Genomic DNA, 19946 nt, shown 5'->3' on the forward strand with positions numbered 1-19946 from the left:
CCTGTAAGGACCCAGAGAGCATATGACAACAGCTTCCTGGAGATGGGAGCCCTCTTCTGTGTATGGTCACTGCCTAAAGCCCTCCCAGGGCCCTTTACTTCCTGCAGGATGAAGGGCAAACCCTCTGCATTGTGCACAAGGCCCTTGATCATCTGGCCCCAGCCCGTCCCTCCACCTCAGTCCCCTCCAGGCCCCCAATACTGCAGTACAGACTTAAGAAAGGGCACTCCCTGCTCTTGCACAAACTCACCTCTTTCCCTGTTTCCCTCTTTCCTCATCCTGTTCTCTCTACCTGGAATTCCCCTTCTCTGAAGGGGAATAAGAGAACTCTTATTCATCCAACAAGGCCCTGGTTAAGTGTCCCTTCTCTGATTCCTCATCTCTGAGCTTCGGGAGGGCAGAGAGTAGTGTCTGATGTGTTCACTTCTGTGTCCCAGCACCTGGCCTAATAGTTGGCCTGAAGCAAATATTCCAGAAATGTTCGTTGACTCAATGTACAAATTATGCCTGTAGGTGGACCTAGAGGTGGAGCTTGCTGTGTGGCTTGGGCAAGTCTCTTAAACTCTCTAGGTCCCAATTCCTTATGTCTAGAGTCAGGAAGTTGATCCAAATACCCTCTATCTCCTCCAGCTCGGACAGTCTAGCCCTTGGGGGCTCCCCATGACTCAAAGTGTAGGCCCCCCCACCTTCTACATATAAGACGACATCAAAAACGGCTGTTCATTGAGCACTGGCCATGCGGCAGGCTCGTGATAAGCACTTTATGTAGGCACTTTACATCCATACTTTATTCAACACTCACAACAGCACTGGGAGATAAGGATTACTACCCCCACTTTACAGATGAGGAGACTGAGGCTCGGGAAGGCTAAACTTCAACTTCCTCAAGGTCATATGGCCAAGGAATGGTGGGTTTGAACCAGATCGACTAATCTCAGAGCCCAGACCCAATCCATGCCACCACATACACACACACACACACACACACACACACACACACACTCTCTCTCTCTCTCTCTCTCTCTCTCTCTGTCTCTCTCTCTCTCTCTCTCTCTCTCTCGGAGGGACCTGTGCTACCCTTTGTCTCTGCTAGCAGAAGAGACCCGAGGTCAGGGGTAGACGTGGTCATCATTGTCACATTTACTCGTTCCCAGGTGCCTTGACCCCAGCAGCCCTTGGAGTCACCACAATGTGGTCCCTACCAGCTGCCTTCCCTCCTCTCCTGCTGCTCCTGCTGCTGGGCCAGACCCCTCCCAGCAGGCTGCAGCCACTGAGCACCATGAAGCTACGGCTGGTGGGCCCAGGGAGCAGGCCAGAGGAGGGCCGCCTGGAGGTGCTGCACCAGGGCCAGTGGGGCACCGTGTGTGATGACGACTTTGCGCTTCAGGAGGCCACGGTGGCCTGCCGCCAGCTGGGCTTTGAAGCCGCCTTGACCTGGGCCCACAGCGCCAAGTATGGCCCAGGGGAGGGTGAGTGACCGGTGCTCCCCTGCAGGATGACGAGGAGATGGTAACGGGCTTCTCTCAGGGGCTGGGCTCCCTGAGGCTCCAATAGAACCTGTCGCGTTCCCACCAGTCCTTTGATACCCAGCTCAAGTGACCACCTCTGTGAGGCATTTCCTGAGTGCTCCAGCTGCAAATGACCTGTCGTACTCTCCCATTCTCACTTGCAGTGAGGCCACCACCATCACCACCATCACTACCACTCAACTCTCAGTTCCTTGAATATAGCAATCACACACAATGGGTGCTCAGCAAATGCTGTTGAGTGAATGACTAGATGGATGAATGAGGGAACAGGTAGATCTAATCAACAGACCTACCTGACATTTTCCAAAAGCAGATTCTATGGGACCTGAGGCCAAGAGGAGACACTAGGCAGGGATGTAGATACCAAGCTCCCAGGAGAACCAACTCCTCTCTCCACCCCCATTTTCTACTCAGGCTTTGGAAGAGGAATGTTGATAACTGTGGGGTCCTGTCCAGGAGGTAGAGCCCGTGGCTTGCCTCTCTGTGCCTGTCCCTGAGCATCACTCATCCCCTCCCACACAGGACCCATCTGGCTGGACAACGTTCACTGTGTGGGCACAGAGAGCTCCCTGGACCAGTGCAGGTCTAATGGCTGGGGCGTCAGTGACTGCAGCCACTCGGAGGACGTCGGGGTGGTGTGCCACCCGCAGCGCCAGCGTGGCTACCTTTCTGAGAGGGTCTCCAATGCCCTTGGGCCCCAGGTGAGAAGGCCGTTCAGGCCCTGGCCTGAGCTGAGGAGGGGGTCAGGGGACAGAGGGCGTCCAGGTGGTGAGCCTGGAGGAGGAAGGAGAAGAAAGGGAGCAGAGCACGGGCTGCGAAGCAGCCCTGGGGCCCTGAGGCCTGCTTGTGGCCTGGAGCAGGTGCACGGGTAGAGGGCCCCAGCTTGAGAAAGGGCGGGCAGGGAATCAGAGGCTGGGCCTGCCGGGAATCACTGAAGCTGCTCCCCACGAGGGAGGCAGCAGCAGGTAGGGCTTGCCTCAGCCACAAGGCCCGGCCACAGTTGCTGTCTCTTCCTGGCACAGACAGCTCCAAGCTAAGAACAGCCCAAGCCGAACAGCAGGAGCAGGCAGGGCAGGTCTCTTGACTCTACCCGCTGCTGCCAGACGGCCTCAGCCTGAGGACAGCTGGCCGTGGCCCACTGAACGGGGCAGGCCTTGACGGGGGGCTTCGCACCGGTCTAAGTCAGCCAGGGTTAGGGCGGGGGTCTCGTGGGCCAGAGGATCCTGCTGGTGGTCTCAGGCAGCTGGTCTGTGCCCATCCTCTGCCCTCCCCAGGGTGGCGTGAAGAAGGCCCCCTTGTGCCTGGTGGAAGCCTCCCAGACTCCAAGGGCTCCCATCCTGACCCCAGGAGAGCGTGGATCTGCTTGGTTCTCTCTGGAGTTGAGGAAAGGACCCTAAACAAACCGAGCTTCTGCCTCCTACTCACTGTGTGGCTTTCAGCAAATGCCTCCCCCTCATCCCCAAGGACGGAGCCACGTGGCCTCTGTTTCCTGGCCCGTCCCATGAGGGCGCTGGGTGGGGTGATCTCTAAGTGCTCCGAGCCCCAGCTTTCCCACGTGAAGACCTGCAGCGGGCTCAGCGGGGGCAGGAATCCTGGGGCCCACGGTGACCACGCGTCCCACAGGGCCGGCGGCTGGAGGAGGTGCGGCTCAAGCCCATCCTTGCCAGTGCCAAGAGGCAGAGCCTGGTGACCGAGGGAGCTGTGGAGGTGAAGTACGAGGGCCACTGGCGGCAGGTGTGTGACCAGGGCTGGACCAGGAACAACAGCAGGGTGGTGTGCGGGATGCTGGGCTTCCCCAGCGAGGCGCCTGTCGTCAGCCACTACTACAGGTAGGAGGACGGCTGGCTGGAGGGCCGCGCGGAAGGCGGGGTTGTGGAAGCGTCTGAGTGTGTGTGTGCGCGCGCACGTGCACGTGTCTGTATGTGACGTGGGACCTTGGAGACTGCAGTGAGATTGGCAGGAGTAGTGTCTGTGGGAGGACATTCAGTGGGTGTTGGGCTTGGGAGGGAAACAGGCCCAGTGGAGCAATGTGCCTGGGTTTCCTGGGTTATGGATCCCTCAGTAATTAAGACAAGAGTGAGGATGAACTTGCAGACCCTGGGAAATTTCTAGAAACAATCAGAAAATAAACATCGTACTTGCCAATCAGATAAAAAGAATTGACTATAGTGCAGAGTACTCCCCAAATGAAATGTAAATAAATGTAAAATTGTGTCCCTGATTAAAAAATTAGACCTAACTAGTAAAGATACAGTGCTGCTCACAAGTACAGGTGGCCTGGGTTCTGGTCTAAGCTTTGCCAACAACGAGCTGTGGGCCTCGGTAGGGCATCTGGGCCTCAATTATCCAATCCGCAGGGGATTGTCTGAACTTTGTCTCAGTGAATTTCCTCAACTGCGATCCAAGCCAGGCTCTGACTGGGTTGCGTCCAAGCCAGGCGTGGGGTGGGGCGGCATTTGGGAGAGGGAACATAAAAATATTCTGTCAGAAACGTGACAGAACTGTCCCAAGATTGCATTAGCCTGTAAACGATGACGAGTCATAGTTCTACCAGCTTCGTCAGTGAAAACTTCGTATGTTTCTCATCAAGGGATAAACCTCCCACGAAACATCTGAGTCATCTACCCTTGCCCATCCCCAATCACTTTTAGTTGGTCTGTCCCGTGTCTCTGACTTAGATGACCCTGGTTTCCAAGGCCAGCCACGTGGCCCCATCCTTGGGGATGACTGGGAGCTGGGCCCCTGACTCCCTGCTGCCCGGTAATTGCACATCTGGGCCTGGCTGGCTTGCCTACCTCCCCTGAGGAGGGCAGCCCTGATTATAGCCTCAGTATCTCTGCCTGGGCAGCTCCCACCAGAAAGGCCTTCAACTTGCACCTGTCCCCAGAGGACTTTCCCCAGGGCCCCTTTTCTCCGGTTGCCCCCTGAAGGCTGACCTTCATCTGGACTGGGGGAAGGGCGAGCTTGGAGCTGCCTGCCCGAGGGCAGCCCGGGGCAGAAGAGACACCCACTTTGGGCTTAGTCAAGGGAAATTGCTCGCCCTGCTTTCCTTCCCTGTAAAATGGAGATCATCGTTATCTGTGGGGTGGCCACTCCCTCAGGACTGTGGTGAAGCTCAGCATTGAAGTAAGCTTAATGAACAAGTTTACAAACTGAGTCTAGTACAGACTCAAGGACAAGTATGGAGAGGCAGGGTGACGGCGGGTAGGACTTCTGCACCCACTCGACTCCCCGCTTGTTTGTTCCCTCCAGGAAAGTCTGGAATTCGAAGATGAAGGATCCCAAGTCTAGGTAAGGAGCAGCACCCTCAGGGGAGGGTGCAAAGGGGTGTGGCATGAAGGGCCTGCTTCCCCTCCCTTCTCCTCCCCTCCAGCCCCCTCTCCCCTCCCCAGTGCCTTGGCCTCCCTGAGTCCTGAGCACAGCCCTCAACCCCTCCCCTGCCCTCAGTCTCCCTTGTCTTCCAGACTGAAGAGCCTGACAAAGAAGAATTCCTTCTGGATCCACCGGGTCAACTGCCTGGGAACAGAGCCCCACATGGCCAACTGCCAGGTGCAGGTGGCACCAGCCCAGGGCAAGCTGCGGCCGGCCTGCCCGGGGGGCATGCACGCTGTGGTCGGCTGTGTGGCAGGGCCCCGCTTCCGCCCTCTGAAGGAGAAGCCCGGGAGCGAGGAGTCCTGGGCAGAGGTGGGTCCCATGCAGGCCTGGAGGCACAGGCCCCACCCCACGGGGAGGCGCTGATGGGGAGGCAGGGGAGGAGCAGCGGACCACCCCTATCAAGGGGGCATCAGTTCAGGCCGGGAGGAGGAGAGCAACTCACAGGACGTAGTAGAACTTTGGGATTTACTTAAAAGGGACGTTTATAACCCTACCGTAAATGGAAAGCTGACAACTGTAATTACATTGTAGCTACGTCCCGTTGAGGGCCGAAGGTATGGAGCCCGAGCCTGGCCCTTCGTCATAAAAAGCAATGAGCAAGTGCTGGTAGGCACTGGGGCGGGCAGCACCATGTGAGGTGGTCTCCTCGATGAAATCGGAGCAGGCGGGAGGGCATTAGAACGGAAGTGACTTGCCCACTGTGCGCTTCATTGACACACGTCCCCACGGGTCTCTAAAATCATTTCACAGATCTGCTGCGGAAGTGTTGCTCTGGGTTCAGCCCCAAAGGACAAAGCAGCAGTGAGGCCGGGCAAGAGGAGGGGACTCGCCTAGTGAGCAGGTGGCAGGCTGTGAAGCCCAGGGACCCCCAACTCCTCAGGCTCTTTGGTTAGGGCTGGAATCTGTGATTACTGTGGCCGCTCTTTGTCACCGAGGAAGGGGGAGGTCGAGAAAGAGCTTATTCAGAGGAATGGCCACAGAAGTCAGAACTCCAGGCCTTGGCTCTGCCTGTCCTGAAGGGGCTCTGCCGGGGGTGTAGTCCCTACCCCTGCCTCCTCGGCCCTCCCTGAGGCCGGGTTTTCTCCCAGCAGGAGACGAGGGTGCGCCTCCGCTCGGGGGCCCAGGTGGGCGAGGGCCGGGTGGAGGTGCTCAGGAACCGCCGGTGGGGCACGGTCTGCGACCACGGGTGGAACCTCATCTCCGCCAGCGTCGTGTGTCGTCAGCTCGGCTTCGGCTCTGCTCGGGAGGCCCTCTTTGGGGCCCAGCTGGGCCAAGGTGAGCGAGGAGGCCTGGGGTGGGGTGGGAGAGCCTGGATGTGCCACCGGTCCACCCTCTGGTGGTCCTGGGGTGCCAGGGCCCAGGCCGGTTCTCCCCTTCTGTGGAGGGGGAGCCGCAGGTGTGGGGTTGCAGAGATGGACCTCCCATGGCCTCTCTCCCTCCCTTCTGCAGCGCTGGGGCCCATCCACCTGAGTGAGGTGCGCTGCGGGGGCTATGAGCGGACCCTCAGTGACTGCCCCTCCCTGGAAGGCTCCCAGAGTGGTTGCCAGCATGACAATGATGCGGCCGTGAGATGCAACATCCCTAACTTGGGCTTCCAGGATCAGGTGAGCCCCGAGCTAGCCTGGGACACTGTTTGGAGCCAGTGGGGAGCGGTTCATGAGAGGCAGCGGGTGCTCTGGCCCCAGAGCCTGCCTGGAGCCAGCCTGGAATGCCCTCTCCTCTGGGAGTCTCCCCCGGCCTGGCCTACTTCCCCTCAGGGCCAGGTTCTAGCCTTCAGAGATGTCAGAATATCAGTGGGACTCTTCAGGTGCATGGGCTCTCCCACCCCACCCTCTCAGGTCCCCTGTGAAGCTGAGAGAGACGGTGCCTAGGGCAGAGGGCCACAGGATGTCAGCACCCGGGAGTGGCACTGGGAGGCTGAGTGGGGTGGTCAGAGTTCAAGGGTCACGCTAACATGGACTGTGGGCAAGTCTCTCGCCTCAGACCTTGGTTCTCTTCTGTAAAATGGGGTCAGCTGTCCCATAGGGTCATTGTGAACGGGACGATAGCTACGAAAGCCCTTGGCAATAGGCACGTTGTCATCAGTGGTAGGATTTCAGGTAGCAGGAGGGCAAGTACCAGAGTGAGAGCCCCAGGTGCAGGCACCCAGTCAGATTTCTCGAGCGGGCAGGGACGTTAGGGACTATCTGATAAAACGTCCTCACTTTACAGAGGAGACTAAGCCAGAGAAGGGGAGTGTCATGTCCAGGGCTGCAGGTTTCCAGGCTGGCAGCCCTGAGCTCTCCCCTGCTAAGGCGGCCCCGCCCCTCACACACCCCTGACCATTGCAGGTGCGCTTGGCCGGCGGACGCAGCCCCGAGGAGGGGGTGGTGGAGGTGCAGGTGGACGTGAACGGGGTCCAGCGCTGGGGGGCCGTGTGCAGTGACCACTGGGGCCTCAGCGAAGCCATGGTGGCCTGCCGACAGCTTGGTCTGGGCTTTGCCAACCATGCCATCAAGGTAGGTCCTTGCTGTGCTCCAAAACTTCCTGTGCTAAAGCTGCTGACCCTTCATTCATTCAGTCAACAGTTAATTATGAGTGAAACCATGTGCCAATATAATGCTGGGTGCTGGGATACTGAGGTGAACAGGACACACAGTTCCTGCCTAACGGAGCAGTCAGTCGCCACATACAGTCAAGTGAGGGATGCAGTCATTCATAAAACGTTCACACAACAGGCACATAATTGTGTCTGTAGGAAAAATGAATAGAAGTGAGCCAGACGAGGTGGGGGAGGAATAAAGAGCCCACGCAAAGACCTTGTGGCCGGAGAACGCTTGACTCTGTTGAGGAAATCAGGGGCCGGGGGTGGAGTGCGGCTATCAAGAGGGAGTGGTGTGAAGCGCCAGGGTGAAGGAGGAGACGGGCCACACCATTCCAAGCCCGCAATGCAGACTTTTAAAAGATTTCTTCCTTGCTGTGCGGCAAACAGTTGGGGTGGAGATTAACATGAGCACAGAGAAACACTATTGCAGTAGCCCAGCTGAGAATGGTGCTGGCTTGGACCCGGGGAAACAAGTGGATAGATTCCAAAGATATCAAGGAAACAAAATCAAGAGGCCTGGGGCATGGCTGCCATGGAGAAACCTCTTCAACTTCGCCCACACTGGCCTGCCAGGCAATACTGGGCATACTTCACCCGGGAGAACTGGGCTCAACCCCGAGCACAACCGACCATCTAGGGTTGTATGAAGAACAGCTGGGGAAATGGGACAGGCCTGAGTGAACAGGAAGGGAACAGGACCTTCCTCTTCAAACAGCTGAGGTCTGCCGTCACGGAGAGTGATGGCAACAGGGCCAGCGGTGGAAGCCATAGCAGTGGATTTTTGCCTCGACACGTGGAAGGCATTTCTAATACCAGAGGGGTCCAGAGTAGCATCACTAAAGATTTCAGGCCAAGGCTGGGCACAGCCCGGTGTGGGTGGTCTGATGGGGTCCAAGCCTCAGATGGGAGTCAGGTGACTCTTAAGAGCACATCTCAGCCCTGACTGGGTGATGCTGGCTGTTTTCTTAGGACACCTGGTACTGGCAGGGGACGCCGGGGGCCAGAGAAGTGGTGATGAGCGGGGTGCACTGCTCAGGCACAGAGCTGGCCTTGCAGCAGTGCCAAAGGCACGGGCCGGTGCACTGCTCCCACGGTGCAGGGCACTTCTCAGCCGGAGTCTCCTGCACAGACAGTGAGTAACGGGAGGGGCCGGTGGGACAGGCTGGCCCGGGCTCCCCTAATTTTGCAAGCCCACACCTCCTGTCCTCAGGGAGGGCCCTGAGTGCTGGTCCCAGCTCCAAGGCCAGCAGGGTTAAGGGGTGGAAGGAGGGCTGGATGCAGAACACCAGCTCTGCCATTTACCACGTGCGTGGCCAAATCACCTGCCACACGGGGATACAAACCCTGCCCTGCCCATCTCATGGAGCTACTGTGAGAATTACTGTGAGTTACTGTGAGAATATGTGAAAATGTAAGGATACACAACAGTGTTTTCCAATCGTTGCATCACGACCAATAGTTTATAAAAACAGGATAGAAAACAATGATGTGATACATTTAGTAAGGGTAATATTTTTCTCTTGGAATTATTTATGTGTGTCACAACATTAAATATATTTCTTACTACAGTCTGTAGTAAGAAAAGAGTTTGAAAACTGTTGTAGAGGGTGTGGAAATGTGAGGACACATGGGGCCTACGGTGAGCTGTGGGACTTACCCAAAAGACTTTAGGTCAAGACCATTTTGAGGCATCGGTCTGCCCCACACCCCCAGATTCTTGGGGTAGAAGCATCTGTTTGACATCCGCCAACCTGGTCTGGGCCAGGATAACCGTATCCAGTCCAAAGGCTGCAGGCTGCCACCAACCTGAGTGGCCACTTGACCTTCTTCCCAGACAGGCTTCAATGCCCAGACATCCTTAACTCTTGTCAGCGAGCTCTAGGGCTTCCTCTCTGTCCAGCGCATGCCGGAAGAGCGCCAGCCCTTACAGCACACCCTCCCCTGCAGGGCGATGGGGCCTGCTCCCCCGCCTCTCCCCTCCCAGGAACCTGTACCCCTCTGTCCTACCGCCTGGAGTGGCAGCTCTTTTCCTAAATGCATTTGATGTTTCACAACAGCTGAGCACAGACAGCCGACCTGCCATCTCTGTGGTCATCCCCATTCCTCCTCTGTAATTTTTCTCCCTACTTTCTTGCCTTTACCCTCTCTTCTTCTCTCTGAAAGCACTCTTTTCCCTCAGGAATTCTGGGGTCTGTCAGTGGGCATACCCTTAGCTCTCTCCAAAATATGCCTCAGGAATTCCAAGAGCATTTAGTGGTAGCACAGACACCATCCAGCAAACAAGCTCCCACCCTCGACGCCTGTGTTCCCATCTCACCATCGTCAGTGCAAGGCTCACCCATATGATAGCTCTGCCCCAAATCTAACCCAGTTTTTGCATGAACAAACACTGAGAATTGGCAGATTTCTCTCTTGACGTTACATGCAAAAGCTGTGCCTTTCCTCATTTCTGTGCTGACACAGTGAGGGACAACACGCTGGCCTCTGAGGAGGGTAAGAGCCCCCGTGACAGGAAGGGAGCGGGAGAGGCACTGAGCAGCTTATGGAGACACAGGCTCTAGCATGTTGGATTTTTACGCACCAGAATGTCCACGATGCCTCAGAGGAGAATGCACAGGATGCCCTGGTACGAACACCCCTGATAGCAACCAGGGTAGAACAGGACGCTTGGAAGAAGCACAGGCTTAGGAACTGCAGCAGAATGCACCAGAACGGTAGAACCCGGGGCAGGCTCGGTGCTTAACTCTTCCAGCTCTCCAGCCCTCTCCCTCTGCCCCTCGCATTGCTGGAACTGAGGCCCAGAGAAAGAGTGAGCTGAGGTTACAAGCTAGGGGTCAGCAGAGCTTACTGCGGGGTTATATGAGCTAGGCTACAGAGGCACTTAATGGGCTGAAACGCATTCTACAGAAGAAATACTAGCTTACATCAACCGCATGCTTACCGTGGGCCAACCATGATCTAAGCACGTTACAGGTACTATCACACTAATCTTCTTCTTCTTCTTCTCCCCGTCATCCAGATGAGGAAAATGAAAGACAAAAGGCTGAGCAAGTCCCAGAGCTAGTTAATGGTGTAACTAAAAACCAAGCCAAGAGAGGAACCCAGGCAGTCTGGCCCCAAAGCCAGCAAGCTTAGGCTAAGGTGACAGAGCTTTCCTGCTATTAGAGCTCACATCTCCTGACTCCTAAACCGCCCTACTCTTCCGGCGCCTCCAAAAGAGCTTAGTCTGGAGGCAAGGCTGTCCCCTAGGCCAGGGAGCCAAACCGGCTGCCTTCCTAGCCTCTGGGTCTCCACCGTGCCCAGGTGCTGCAGACCTCGTGCTGAACGCCCAGCTAGTGCAGGAGACGGCCTACCTGGAGGACCGCCCGCTCAGCCAGCTGTACTGTGCCCATGAAGAGAACTGCCTCTCCCGGTCCGCTGACCGCATGGACTGGCCCTACGGACACCGGCGCCTCTTGCGCTTCTCCTCACAGATCCACAACCTGGGCCGGGCCGACTTTCGTCCCAAGACAGGACGCCACAGCTGGATTTGGCACCAGTGCCACAGGTTAGTGCCTGCTTAGGCCTCGGCTCTAGGGGAACAAAACCAGGGTCCAGGGAGCCAACCGGTGTGGTGTCTTCCGGGCAAGCCTTCCTGGGAGGGGCGTGCGCTCTGGGAAAGAGCCTTCCTTCCTAGACGCCTCACTGGCCTTGCCTCCGGGCGGCAGTGAGGAATCCCAGGAGCATCAACCTGCCCTCTCCATCACTCCGTCGGCTGCCCAGGAGGTACCCACATGTCCATCTCCACCACAGTGTCCAACAGAGCAGTCCTTGCCAGCAGAGCTGGTCTCTGTTAGAATGATAGTGGACAATTTTTCTGCTGGCCCTGAGGCCTTGTCTTTAAAAGCCAGGTGAAGTGGGGACTCCTAGAAACCTGGAGACCCAAAATAGCCATCCCATCCAGGATGCTGGCTGTGCAGAAAAAGCTAGCTGGTTTCTGCAGCAGCAAAGCGAGGCCCGCAAGGAAGAGCTGCTGGCGCTGGAAGGAGACAATGAGCGTTCTTTCCTATCAGGAGCCTCCAGCCCAGACAGAAGGAGAGATGATGTCTGTGACAAAGGCAGAATGGAAAAGGGTGTTTTTTTCCTTCAGGACACAGCCGTGGGTGGGGAAAGCTGAGAAGAACAGGCAGTGACTTTGGGACTTGGCCTTGCTGAGAAAATAAGTACCTTTCCCGGCAGCATGAAGAGCTGTCATTAGAACTGGAAAGAGTGGTAGCAATTTGGGCCCAGGCTGGCAGGGAGCAGAGGAAGCATCCCTCCTCACTCAGCAACTCGGCTCCTGGGCTGGTCCCTGGACGTGTCTCTTCTTTCCACCTGAAGGCCTCAGGCCTTGTAGCCAGGCAGCCTCCTGGAGCTTTGACCTCTCCTCACCCGGGTGAGACCCTAGGTGACGAGGGCAGCTGTCTTGCTGCCTGGCAGGGGTGCCAGGAAAGTAGGCCACGGGTCACACTCATCTTGGGTTTGAGGGGGAGAAGGGCACTGCCCTGCTATTGTAACGTTCCTCTCTGGGTAAGGATGGGGCCTGGTGCCTCAGCCTTCCCTACCAGCTCCTCTGTGAGGACCCTCTCCTGTTGCTGCTGGCCTGACAGCTCTGCCCCTTCTGCAGGCACTACCACAGCATTGAGGTCTTCACCCACTATGACCTGCTCACTCTCAATGGCTCCAAGGTGGCCGAGGGGCACAAGGCCAGCTTCTGTCTAGAGGACACAAGTTGCCCTACAGGTATGTGGTTTCCTGTCGGCATATCCTCCTCTGTTAGATTCCTCGGCCCCTTTGGGCTCAGGATCCCCTCTGCCCTGCTTAACAGCCTCAGGCAGCTGGAGACTCCAGCCTGGCAACAGTCAGCACTCAAGGCGACTCAAAAAGATCAATTTCTTACCCTCTCTACTTCCTCTGCATTCCCAACATACTGTACCACTTTTGAAATGCTTAACGCTTTCTCTTTTGGATAATAGTTGCAGACCTGTTTCACTTCTAAGTCCTTTGGGACTTAGCATGGATTGATTGTCTGATTCCTATCCGCACACCCACAGTTCCTAGCCCTTAGACATGGCATGGTAAAACACTGGCTCTCCTCAGGGTTGTATGGGCAAATGAATTAGCGTAGTAGGGCGGGAATCTTCTAATCACATTTCCTAGGCCAACAGGAATTTCCACTAGTGCATCCAAAGAAATAATCTCTGTCACAGATGGGCTTTGCTATGGTGCTGGATTCATGCTTAGTAGGAATTCTGGCTCCAACAGGCAAGATACTTAGCTGAAGCCCAGGCCCCTAGTCTGACTGCATTTAATTGGCAATTCAGGGACTCAGTAACTGTCAGCACCCTCCATTACAGGAATGCAGAGGCGCTACGCATGTGCCAACTTTGGGGAACAGGGAGTGACCGTTGGCTGCTGGGACACCTACCGACATGACATTGATTGCCAGTGGGTGGATATCACAGACGTGGGCCCTGGGGATTATATCTTCCAGGTAAGTGAGCTTAGGGATTCCCCACAGGAGGTCCATTTCTTCCAGATGTTCCAAAAGCTCCCTGAGGTCAAATGAAGAAAGAGAGCTTCATAAATAGGATCTCTGCCAGGTCTGGCGCTTGAAGGAGCTACACCGTAGGGGAAGGGATCAGAATCCAGGACGTAGGTTTGAGTCCTGATTCAGTGAACAAGGGGCACGTCACAACTCGGTCCCCATCTATAAAATAAGGACCTTAATGCCTACTTCCTGGGGTGGCTGTGAGGGTTAATGAAGAAGAGGAGCACAGTTTGCAAGACAACATGAAATGTAGAGGATGTCACAGCCACTGTCAACTCAGAAGCCCAGTCACCTGTTTTCAGCTGGCCCATCTCTCACCCCAGGTGGTTGTGAACCCCAAGCTCGAGGTGGCAGAGTCCGATTTCTCGAACAACGTGATGCGGTGCCGCTGCAAATACGATGGGCAACGGGTCTGGCTGCATGACTGCCACACAGGTGACTGCGGGCCACTGTGAGACGAGCCCCATGCGAGCTCGGGGAGCTGGAAGACCCTGTGTCCCTGTGTGCGACTTCAGTGTGTGTACAAGGCTGGGGAGGGGACAGAGATGAATTGCCTTTGACAACTTCATAGAAGTTCATAGATTTCTGGAACAAGCTGCATCAGCCCCACCCAGTAACTATTCCTACGTCCCTCTTTGTCCTTAAGGTTGTTTGGATTGTAATCTCAGTCTGCCATCTGTCCTGGAATCTTTCCTGTTACTTCAGGCCGTGTCAGGATTTCCCCTTTCCAGCCTGTTATTTCTCCCCTTCCTTTCATAGGGTCTTTCTTAGTTGCCTCCATCCCAGGCTGACTGCCTCACAGGCAAACGTAGAAGTCCCCCGGATCCGTGTTGCTACCGCCAGCCCTGATCACTGCTTACAGGACGCAGACCACGGAGAACAGGGCTCAGGACACTTGCAGGATTGGTAATTTCAGGCAAAGAAGCAACAATCCAGTGGGGAGCAGAGTAAGGAGGTGGCTGCCTCACCTGCCGGTACAGAAAGGAAGCAGTTCCTCTACCTTAGAGTTTAAAGTGCTTGTATTTGCTGTGGGGTGTGTGCAGTCACTCCCACGCTTTGCACACAGAGGGTGGGGCAGGTGTGTTCATTTAGTCCACAAACATTTATTAAGACCTACCTCTGTGTTGAGCACTGCCAGGCACTAGGAACGTAAATCGGAGTAACAGGCAGAGCTAGGTGTCAGGTAGGGTAAGCAGACACGCAAATGGGTAACCCCAGTCCTACTGGGTACCCCAGAGCGCTGTGAACCGCTGCTGAGCAAGCAGAGCGCCCTCCGAGCAACCACCTGGAGGCCAGCCGGGGTTTCGCAGAGGAAGGGACATCTGAGCTGGCTGCAAGGAGAGGCACAGGCCAGAGAGGGGACGAGGAGAAGGCGCATAGGATTTGGCTTCAGAGGGCTTCACTGGGCAGCAAATCCAGTTCCACCACCTTCTGGCTTTAAGACAGTCAGGAAATCTCCTCCTCAGAAGCTGTCTCTTTTGTAAAATAGGGCTATGCAGTCACACCTACTAGAGCTCTTTGCAGGGAGGGTTACGGTGGCTCCTGCTGAGAGAATGGACTTGATCCCGTGGGCTTCTGGGAACCACTAACAAATTTCAGCCAAGGAGGCAGGGAGATCAGATCAGATTTTCAAAAGATAACTCTGGCAACAGATGGAAGACAGTGAGAAGAGGAATATAAGGATTTGAAAATCGTGAGACTGCGTAGATGCTGCTGCCATTAAGTGAGACAGGAGCGTGAGCGACATCAGGGGTTGGAACCTAAGGCTGCCGGCGTGGAGGCACAGCCTCCGTGATGCTGCGGGCAGGCTGCAAGGGGGCCAGGGCAGCAAGGAAGGAAAGAACACTGCGCAGCTCTGACCCCTCCAGGGTCCTTGCAGGAAACACAGGGCACACTCAGGTGAGAGTAGGAGGTTATTTAATGAGAGGACTACACTGAGGTGTGAGTAGGACTAAGGAGATGAGGAGTGTTGAGACGTCCAGGGATAAGCGAAAGTGGAATGTTGTTATCACCTTGGGCTTGAAGGGGCAAAGTGTGTCCTGGAGCCAGGCGAGCGCTAGCACTGAGGAGGAGGGAGCAGCGGGCAGGAGACCATCACTGCACAAAGAGGGGAAGAAATGCCCTGGCCTCTCTCCTTCCATCCTCTAATCTCGTGCTGTTTCTTCCCAGTGACCTACATCAGTCGGCAGTCTCTAGGGGTCAGGTCTCCAGGGCATGAGAGAACAAGAAGGGTAGAGAATGAACCTGGGGAGGGGCGAGGGAGAGTGGCCAGCACAACCCTTCCCACTCAAAAGCCTATCTTCCCGATGTCCCTGCAGCTACGCATCTGTTGGCATCCATTTCCATAAAACGGATTGTTTGTGCCCACGACTAACCTGATGGAAAGGCTGAGCTGGGCAGGATGTCTTGGTGTTTGTGACGTTGTCAGGGAGGGGATGAGACTCCGGTCAGGTCGACGACTTACCTGCCCTCCTCTGGTCTGCAGGGGACGCACACCGAGCTAACACAGAGCACTCCCCGGAACAGGAGCAGCGTCTCAGGAACAACCTCATCTGAAGGCACCCCTGCGCACCCCCAGCTGCTGCCCATATACCAGATACCTCAGCTTATTGGAGCCATGCCCTTCACAGAGCCCTAACTCAGAGGGTAAGGGGCCAGTGCCAAGGGGCACCAAGAACCAGCTCAGGAAGCCTTCTGATGGCAAGATCACCACACCAGGGCGGCACTGCTCCCTCAGGATGGCTCTGGGTCTATCCCCTGAGGGCCTTTGGTCTCTGGACTATGGCCTTTGGGCTTTGTTCAGCTGAGCTCCTCTTCCATAGGAGACCCAGTCCTTCCCGGATCTTGCCCCAGAGTTCATGGTTCAAGAGCTATCAGTTCCTTAGGAATGGACTGTGGCCCAGTCCCCCATCTAAATGGTGCTTTGCAAATGTCTTGGAGGAGGACCGAAATACACAGGAGGAGAGGTCAGCTCTCTGCTAGGAGCTCTGTGCAACACAACTTGTATCAAAGTCACAACTGGCAAAGAAGCTGGTGAATTCAGTCCCTTGCTTGATAGGTCCGCATTTAGGATTCAGCTACCATACTCTCTAAGAGTCTGTTCTTTAGTGCCCTTACCTTTATCCTACTGCACATATGGGTGTTTCTAATATCCCTGGAAGCTTAGGCCTCAGGCATCCCCTTATCTCCTGACGGGCCCAAACCACCAGTTACCGAGTGCTTGAGAGGGGCAAGATTCACAGGAGTGGCCAGATATGGCCTTCCCGCAGAGCAGCAAGAGGAGGCCGAACAGAAAGAGTCCCGGGGTGCTGTGGACCCCAGCTGCTGCCAGGCCCTCTGCCAAGGGAAGAACACTTGTCCTGACCCCGGCAGGCAAGGTCACTGTGCGCCCCAGGACCGGCCTAAAGGTCGGGTCCCCCAGGCTTCTGGAGTGAATTTTGCATTGAATAAGGTTTTGCAGTGGAAAGAACACGGGTCAAACAGGCCGCTCATCTCTGCAGGAAAAAGAAGACAGGTCTGGTAGAGTGGAGGACAGGAGACTACGGAGAGGTCAGAAGGGGAACATTTAATTTAGTTAAGGACTAAACCTAGGAAAGGCCACCATCCCTGCTTGACCTGGCTGTTGGCAAGCCCTTGCTCAGATGGTATAAAATCCCATGGTCTTCCTGGACATGATTCTTAATCCTGTCTCCACTAAGACACACTTGAGAGATGATCCTTACAGGTCTGATGCCCTAATGCCAATAAAGGTTGCTCACTATGGACTGCTACAAAGACAAGACTGGCTGTGATTCTTGGCAGTTCCCAGCACCCTAACTCTCCCCCTTTTCACTGCTGGTGACCTGGTTACTAAGATGTGTGGAGCCCACATACTACTCACAACAGCCCCACTGCACTTCTCCGACATCAGCCTACAGTCTGCTTCGCAATTCCCTCCCTAGGCTCCGTGGTGAAACATGGGTTGGAAAGGTTAAGGGATGAAAAGTAGGAGGAAAGAAGAAAAAGTCCAAAGATGGTAAACTTTTACAACCAAGGCTGCAAGGCCAGAGTGAATGGTGGTAGATGGGGCAAGATTACAATAGTCCTCCCGTCCTCACATATGAGAGCTGCCCTTCCTTAGCCGGTAAAAAGGGACCCGCTCTGGGGTATCCTCTGTGAATACAAAGAAGCGCGCTTTTCCTTCTCCTCTACCATCCCTCTTCTCAACTCCCTCACCTCCTTCATTAGGGCAGAGGGAGAGCTTTACTTTGGCGTGGCAGTTTAGGTAAACAAGGGAAGGACTGATTTCCTGTTGGATCCAGCAAACATCTCCCAAACAGTAACAACATTATACTCGCACATGCGCCCAATGGTCTGTGAAAGAACGTGTAGCTGGCGGGGGAGCGTGTGGTGACTGATGACTAGATTCAGGCAGGGAGGTTACCTACAGCTTCTGGCTGGATCCAAGTTTCCAAGAAGGCCAGAAAAAGCAGGCCAGGCAGCCAGCCACCGGCTCTGGTCTCAGTCTTGCTGCCCACATCACACATTTGATAGGTGCAGCCAGTTCTAATTCTTGGAAAAAGCTATACAAGGGTTGTGCTGTTACACCTCTGACTTGAAAGGGAAGGACATGGGAAGATGCAGCTGGCATGACTTGTAACTAGATGAGGAATGTTAACAGAATAGCAACCACCAAATTCCAGACAGAACCAAAAATGTCTGATGATTTTCACCTCGGCATTCTTGTCTCAGAGAAACTGAAGTACTAGGAACCTCAGCTTACCATTCAGATGCCTAATTTATTCCTATTCCACAAAGACTTCCACTCCATGAGGAGTATACTGGAACTCAAGGGGAATGTCTCTATCTACTATAAATTCCAGGTGATACTGGGATTCAGAAGTTCAACATACATGAAGCAACATATAACACACAGCAGAGTGCATTAGCTGTCTTCTCAAATATCTACCAAAGGAGCCAGTGGCAGCTACAGGGTGCTCTCCAGTTAGCTCAGTGTACAAAGGCATGGTGTAGATATGACCAAGGATCTGATTCCTGTCTGGACAAGCTCAAGTAGTCCGTGCTGGGTCAGGGCAGGTGCTCTTTCTTACCTCCAGCCAGTATACATCAATTCCAGCTACTGGAAAAATACAACTAAAAAGCACATTCTCTACTAAGGGCCGAAGCAGGAGCACTCCTTAGCTTTCAGTTTTGGCTAAAAAAATCCTTTCTCTGGATCTACTTATAAGGATAAATCTGAAAGTTAGAGGTGGCTGACTGTTATCCGAAAAAAAGTGTAAGTTACTAGCCACCAAGTACACAGCATTAGAATGAGGACAAAAGTAACTTCTTGAAATTATGAGTACTACAAGAAAACTGGGTAATAAACACGGGACTATGTGTTACCATCAACAATGCCCTTAGAAGCCAAAATGCTGCCAGAAAGGGGAAGCACCCTCAAAGGCAAGTGATAGGAACAATCACTTTTTTTTTTTTTACCACCCCAGGCCATTCTCAGCCTTGAAGAATCAAAACAGAGCAAAGGTCTACCTCAGAGGTATACTGTTCAGTACGAAACCTGGCTAGTTTCCTGCATTTCCTTTCAAATGCAGCCATACTGTTCAAACAGACTTCCCTCTGTTCTACGATGACAGCACAAGCTGTACAGCCAGCTGCCCTAAGCAGTGCTGGGGCAGAGGGTCGAGAGGGCCTAATGACCCCTCCAAACTTGGAATGGAGGTATTGAACATGAACAAGGGACAGTTTCAGAACAGACAAAGGATGAGAAAAACAATGCTGAGGAACTGCAAGAGGGCTCTAAGACCGAAACAGCGGCAGGGATCAAGACCCACGGCCAGTGTCATTTGAGGAACGTTTGGACGGAGCCCCACTACACCATCTTCTAGGCAATGCTATAACCCATCATTGTCATGGGCACTAAATCATACAAAAATGAGGCTGCTGCCCTCACTGAAAGCACAATGAGACATCACTTCTTGCTCTCTCAGCATCTGGAGGTCTACCACTACGATTTCTTCAAAAACACTGAGAATGCAGATATGAGAAGCATAAAGCCTGAGCTGACCGCTCTGACTTGTCCACGGCTTTTAGGAGATCTCTTACTGCCCAGACGTGTGTGACTCGCTGCTCTTCACTATAATGGACGAGCTGGTATGGCTTTTGCCAAATGCCTCTGGCAAAGGCAGAGAAGATCATACCAAGAACATGCTGTGTGCCAGATGCCTCCTGCAGGATGTCAGATTGGACAAAAATGGCGAAAGGCAAGAGGGTGGGGTGGGGATGTGCAAAGAGGGCAAGAAGGGGAGAGGAGCCACCACATACCAATGCCAGGAGAGTATTTTGTAGTATACTCTGGGGCACAGAGAGGATCAGCAGTCTACTGCTGATCAATAAAACCAACAGATCCACCGAATCCACGCACAGCATTACGGGGTGAAGATAAGGGAAGAACTGCTCTCTAATTTCTTTAGGGGCATGACAAAACTGGCCAACAGCAGAGTGATGTATGTCATAAAATGGGCTTTAATGTCTTTCTCTTACAACGTGATAGTACTGCTTAAACTGGAACTGGCACACAGCTCCCAAGACTGGCTTCCTGTAAGGAATGAAGCGGGCACGCCCCAGGCTGCCATGCGGCTGGAGCAGCCCCAGGCACTCAGCTTAGTACAAGCTCTGGAGTCCAAATACCTACACCTGCTGCAGTTCACCAACTTTGGGGTTCTGGAACCGGCAGTGCAGATTCTGTGAATACCAAGCACTCCAGATACCGTTCCATCTCCTTGTACTAACAGCTCCCTCCCCTCTGACCGCCCACCTCACCTGCCCCCTGCAATACTGCTGTTCTCAGCTTTGTGAGGTACTAAGGTACACCCTGCCTTTGCGGTGCCTT

The 19946-nt window shown here is 54.5% G+C and overlaps 1 protein-coding gene across 1 annotated transcript; it reads left to right on the plus strand.

The window, feature by feature from the left end:
* Positions 1-1174: 1174 nt before the first annotated feature.
* Positions 1175-17232, plus strand: LOXL4 (lysyl oxidase like 4). Its single transcript, XM_082854178.1, has 14 exons — positions 1175-1469; positions 2052-2230; positions 3153-3358; positions 4782-4820; positions 4994-5213; positions 5996-6179; positions 6354-6508; positions 7235-7402; positions 8458-8620; positions 10792-11035; positions 12134-12249; positions 12864-13000; positions 13381-13492; positions 15543-17232. Exons 1-14 carry the CDS (start codon positions 1190-1192, stop codon positions 15611-15613), a joined length of 2274 nt encoding a protein of 757 aa, XP_082710304.1. The 5' UTR covers positions 1175-1189; the 3' UTR covers positions 15614-17232.
* The last annotated feature ends 2714 nt before the right edge of the window (positions 17233-19946 follow it).

Source organism: Leucopleurus acutus (assembly GCF_964270905.1).
Source record: "Leucopleurus acutus genome assembly, chromosome: 14".
In the NCBI taxonomy this organism is placed as follows: domain Eukaryota; kingdom Metazoa; phylum Chordata; class Mammalia; order Artiodactyla; family Delphinidae; genus Leucopleurus; species Leucopleurus acutus.

Bases quoted from the DNA above. Each gene is read 5' to 3' on its own strand.
- LOXL4 (XM_082854178.1), top strand. From the start codon at position 1,190: ATGTGGTCCCTACCAGCTGCCTTCCCTCCTCTCCTGCTGCTCCTGCTG. The intron at 8,621-10,791 runs GTGAGTAACGGG...CACCGTGCCCAG, and splicing joins CGGAGTCTCCTGCACAGACA to GTGCTGCAGACCTCGTGCTG. The intron at 11,036-12,133 runs GTTAGTGCCTGC...CCCCTTCTGCAG, and splicing joins ATTTGGCACCAGTGCCACAG to GCACTACCACAGCATTGAGG.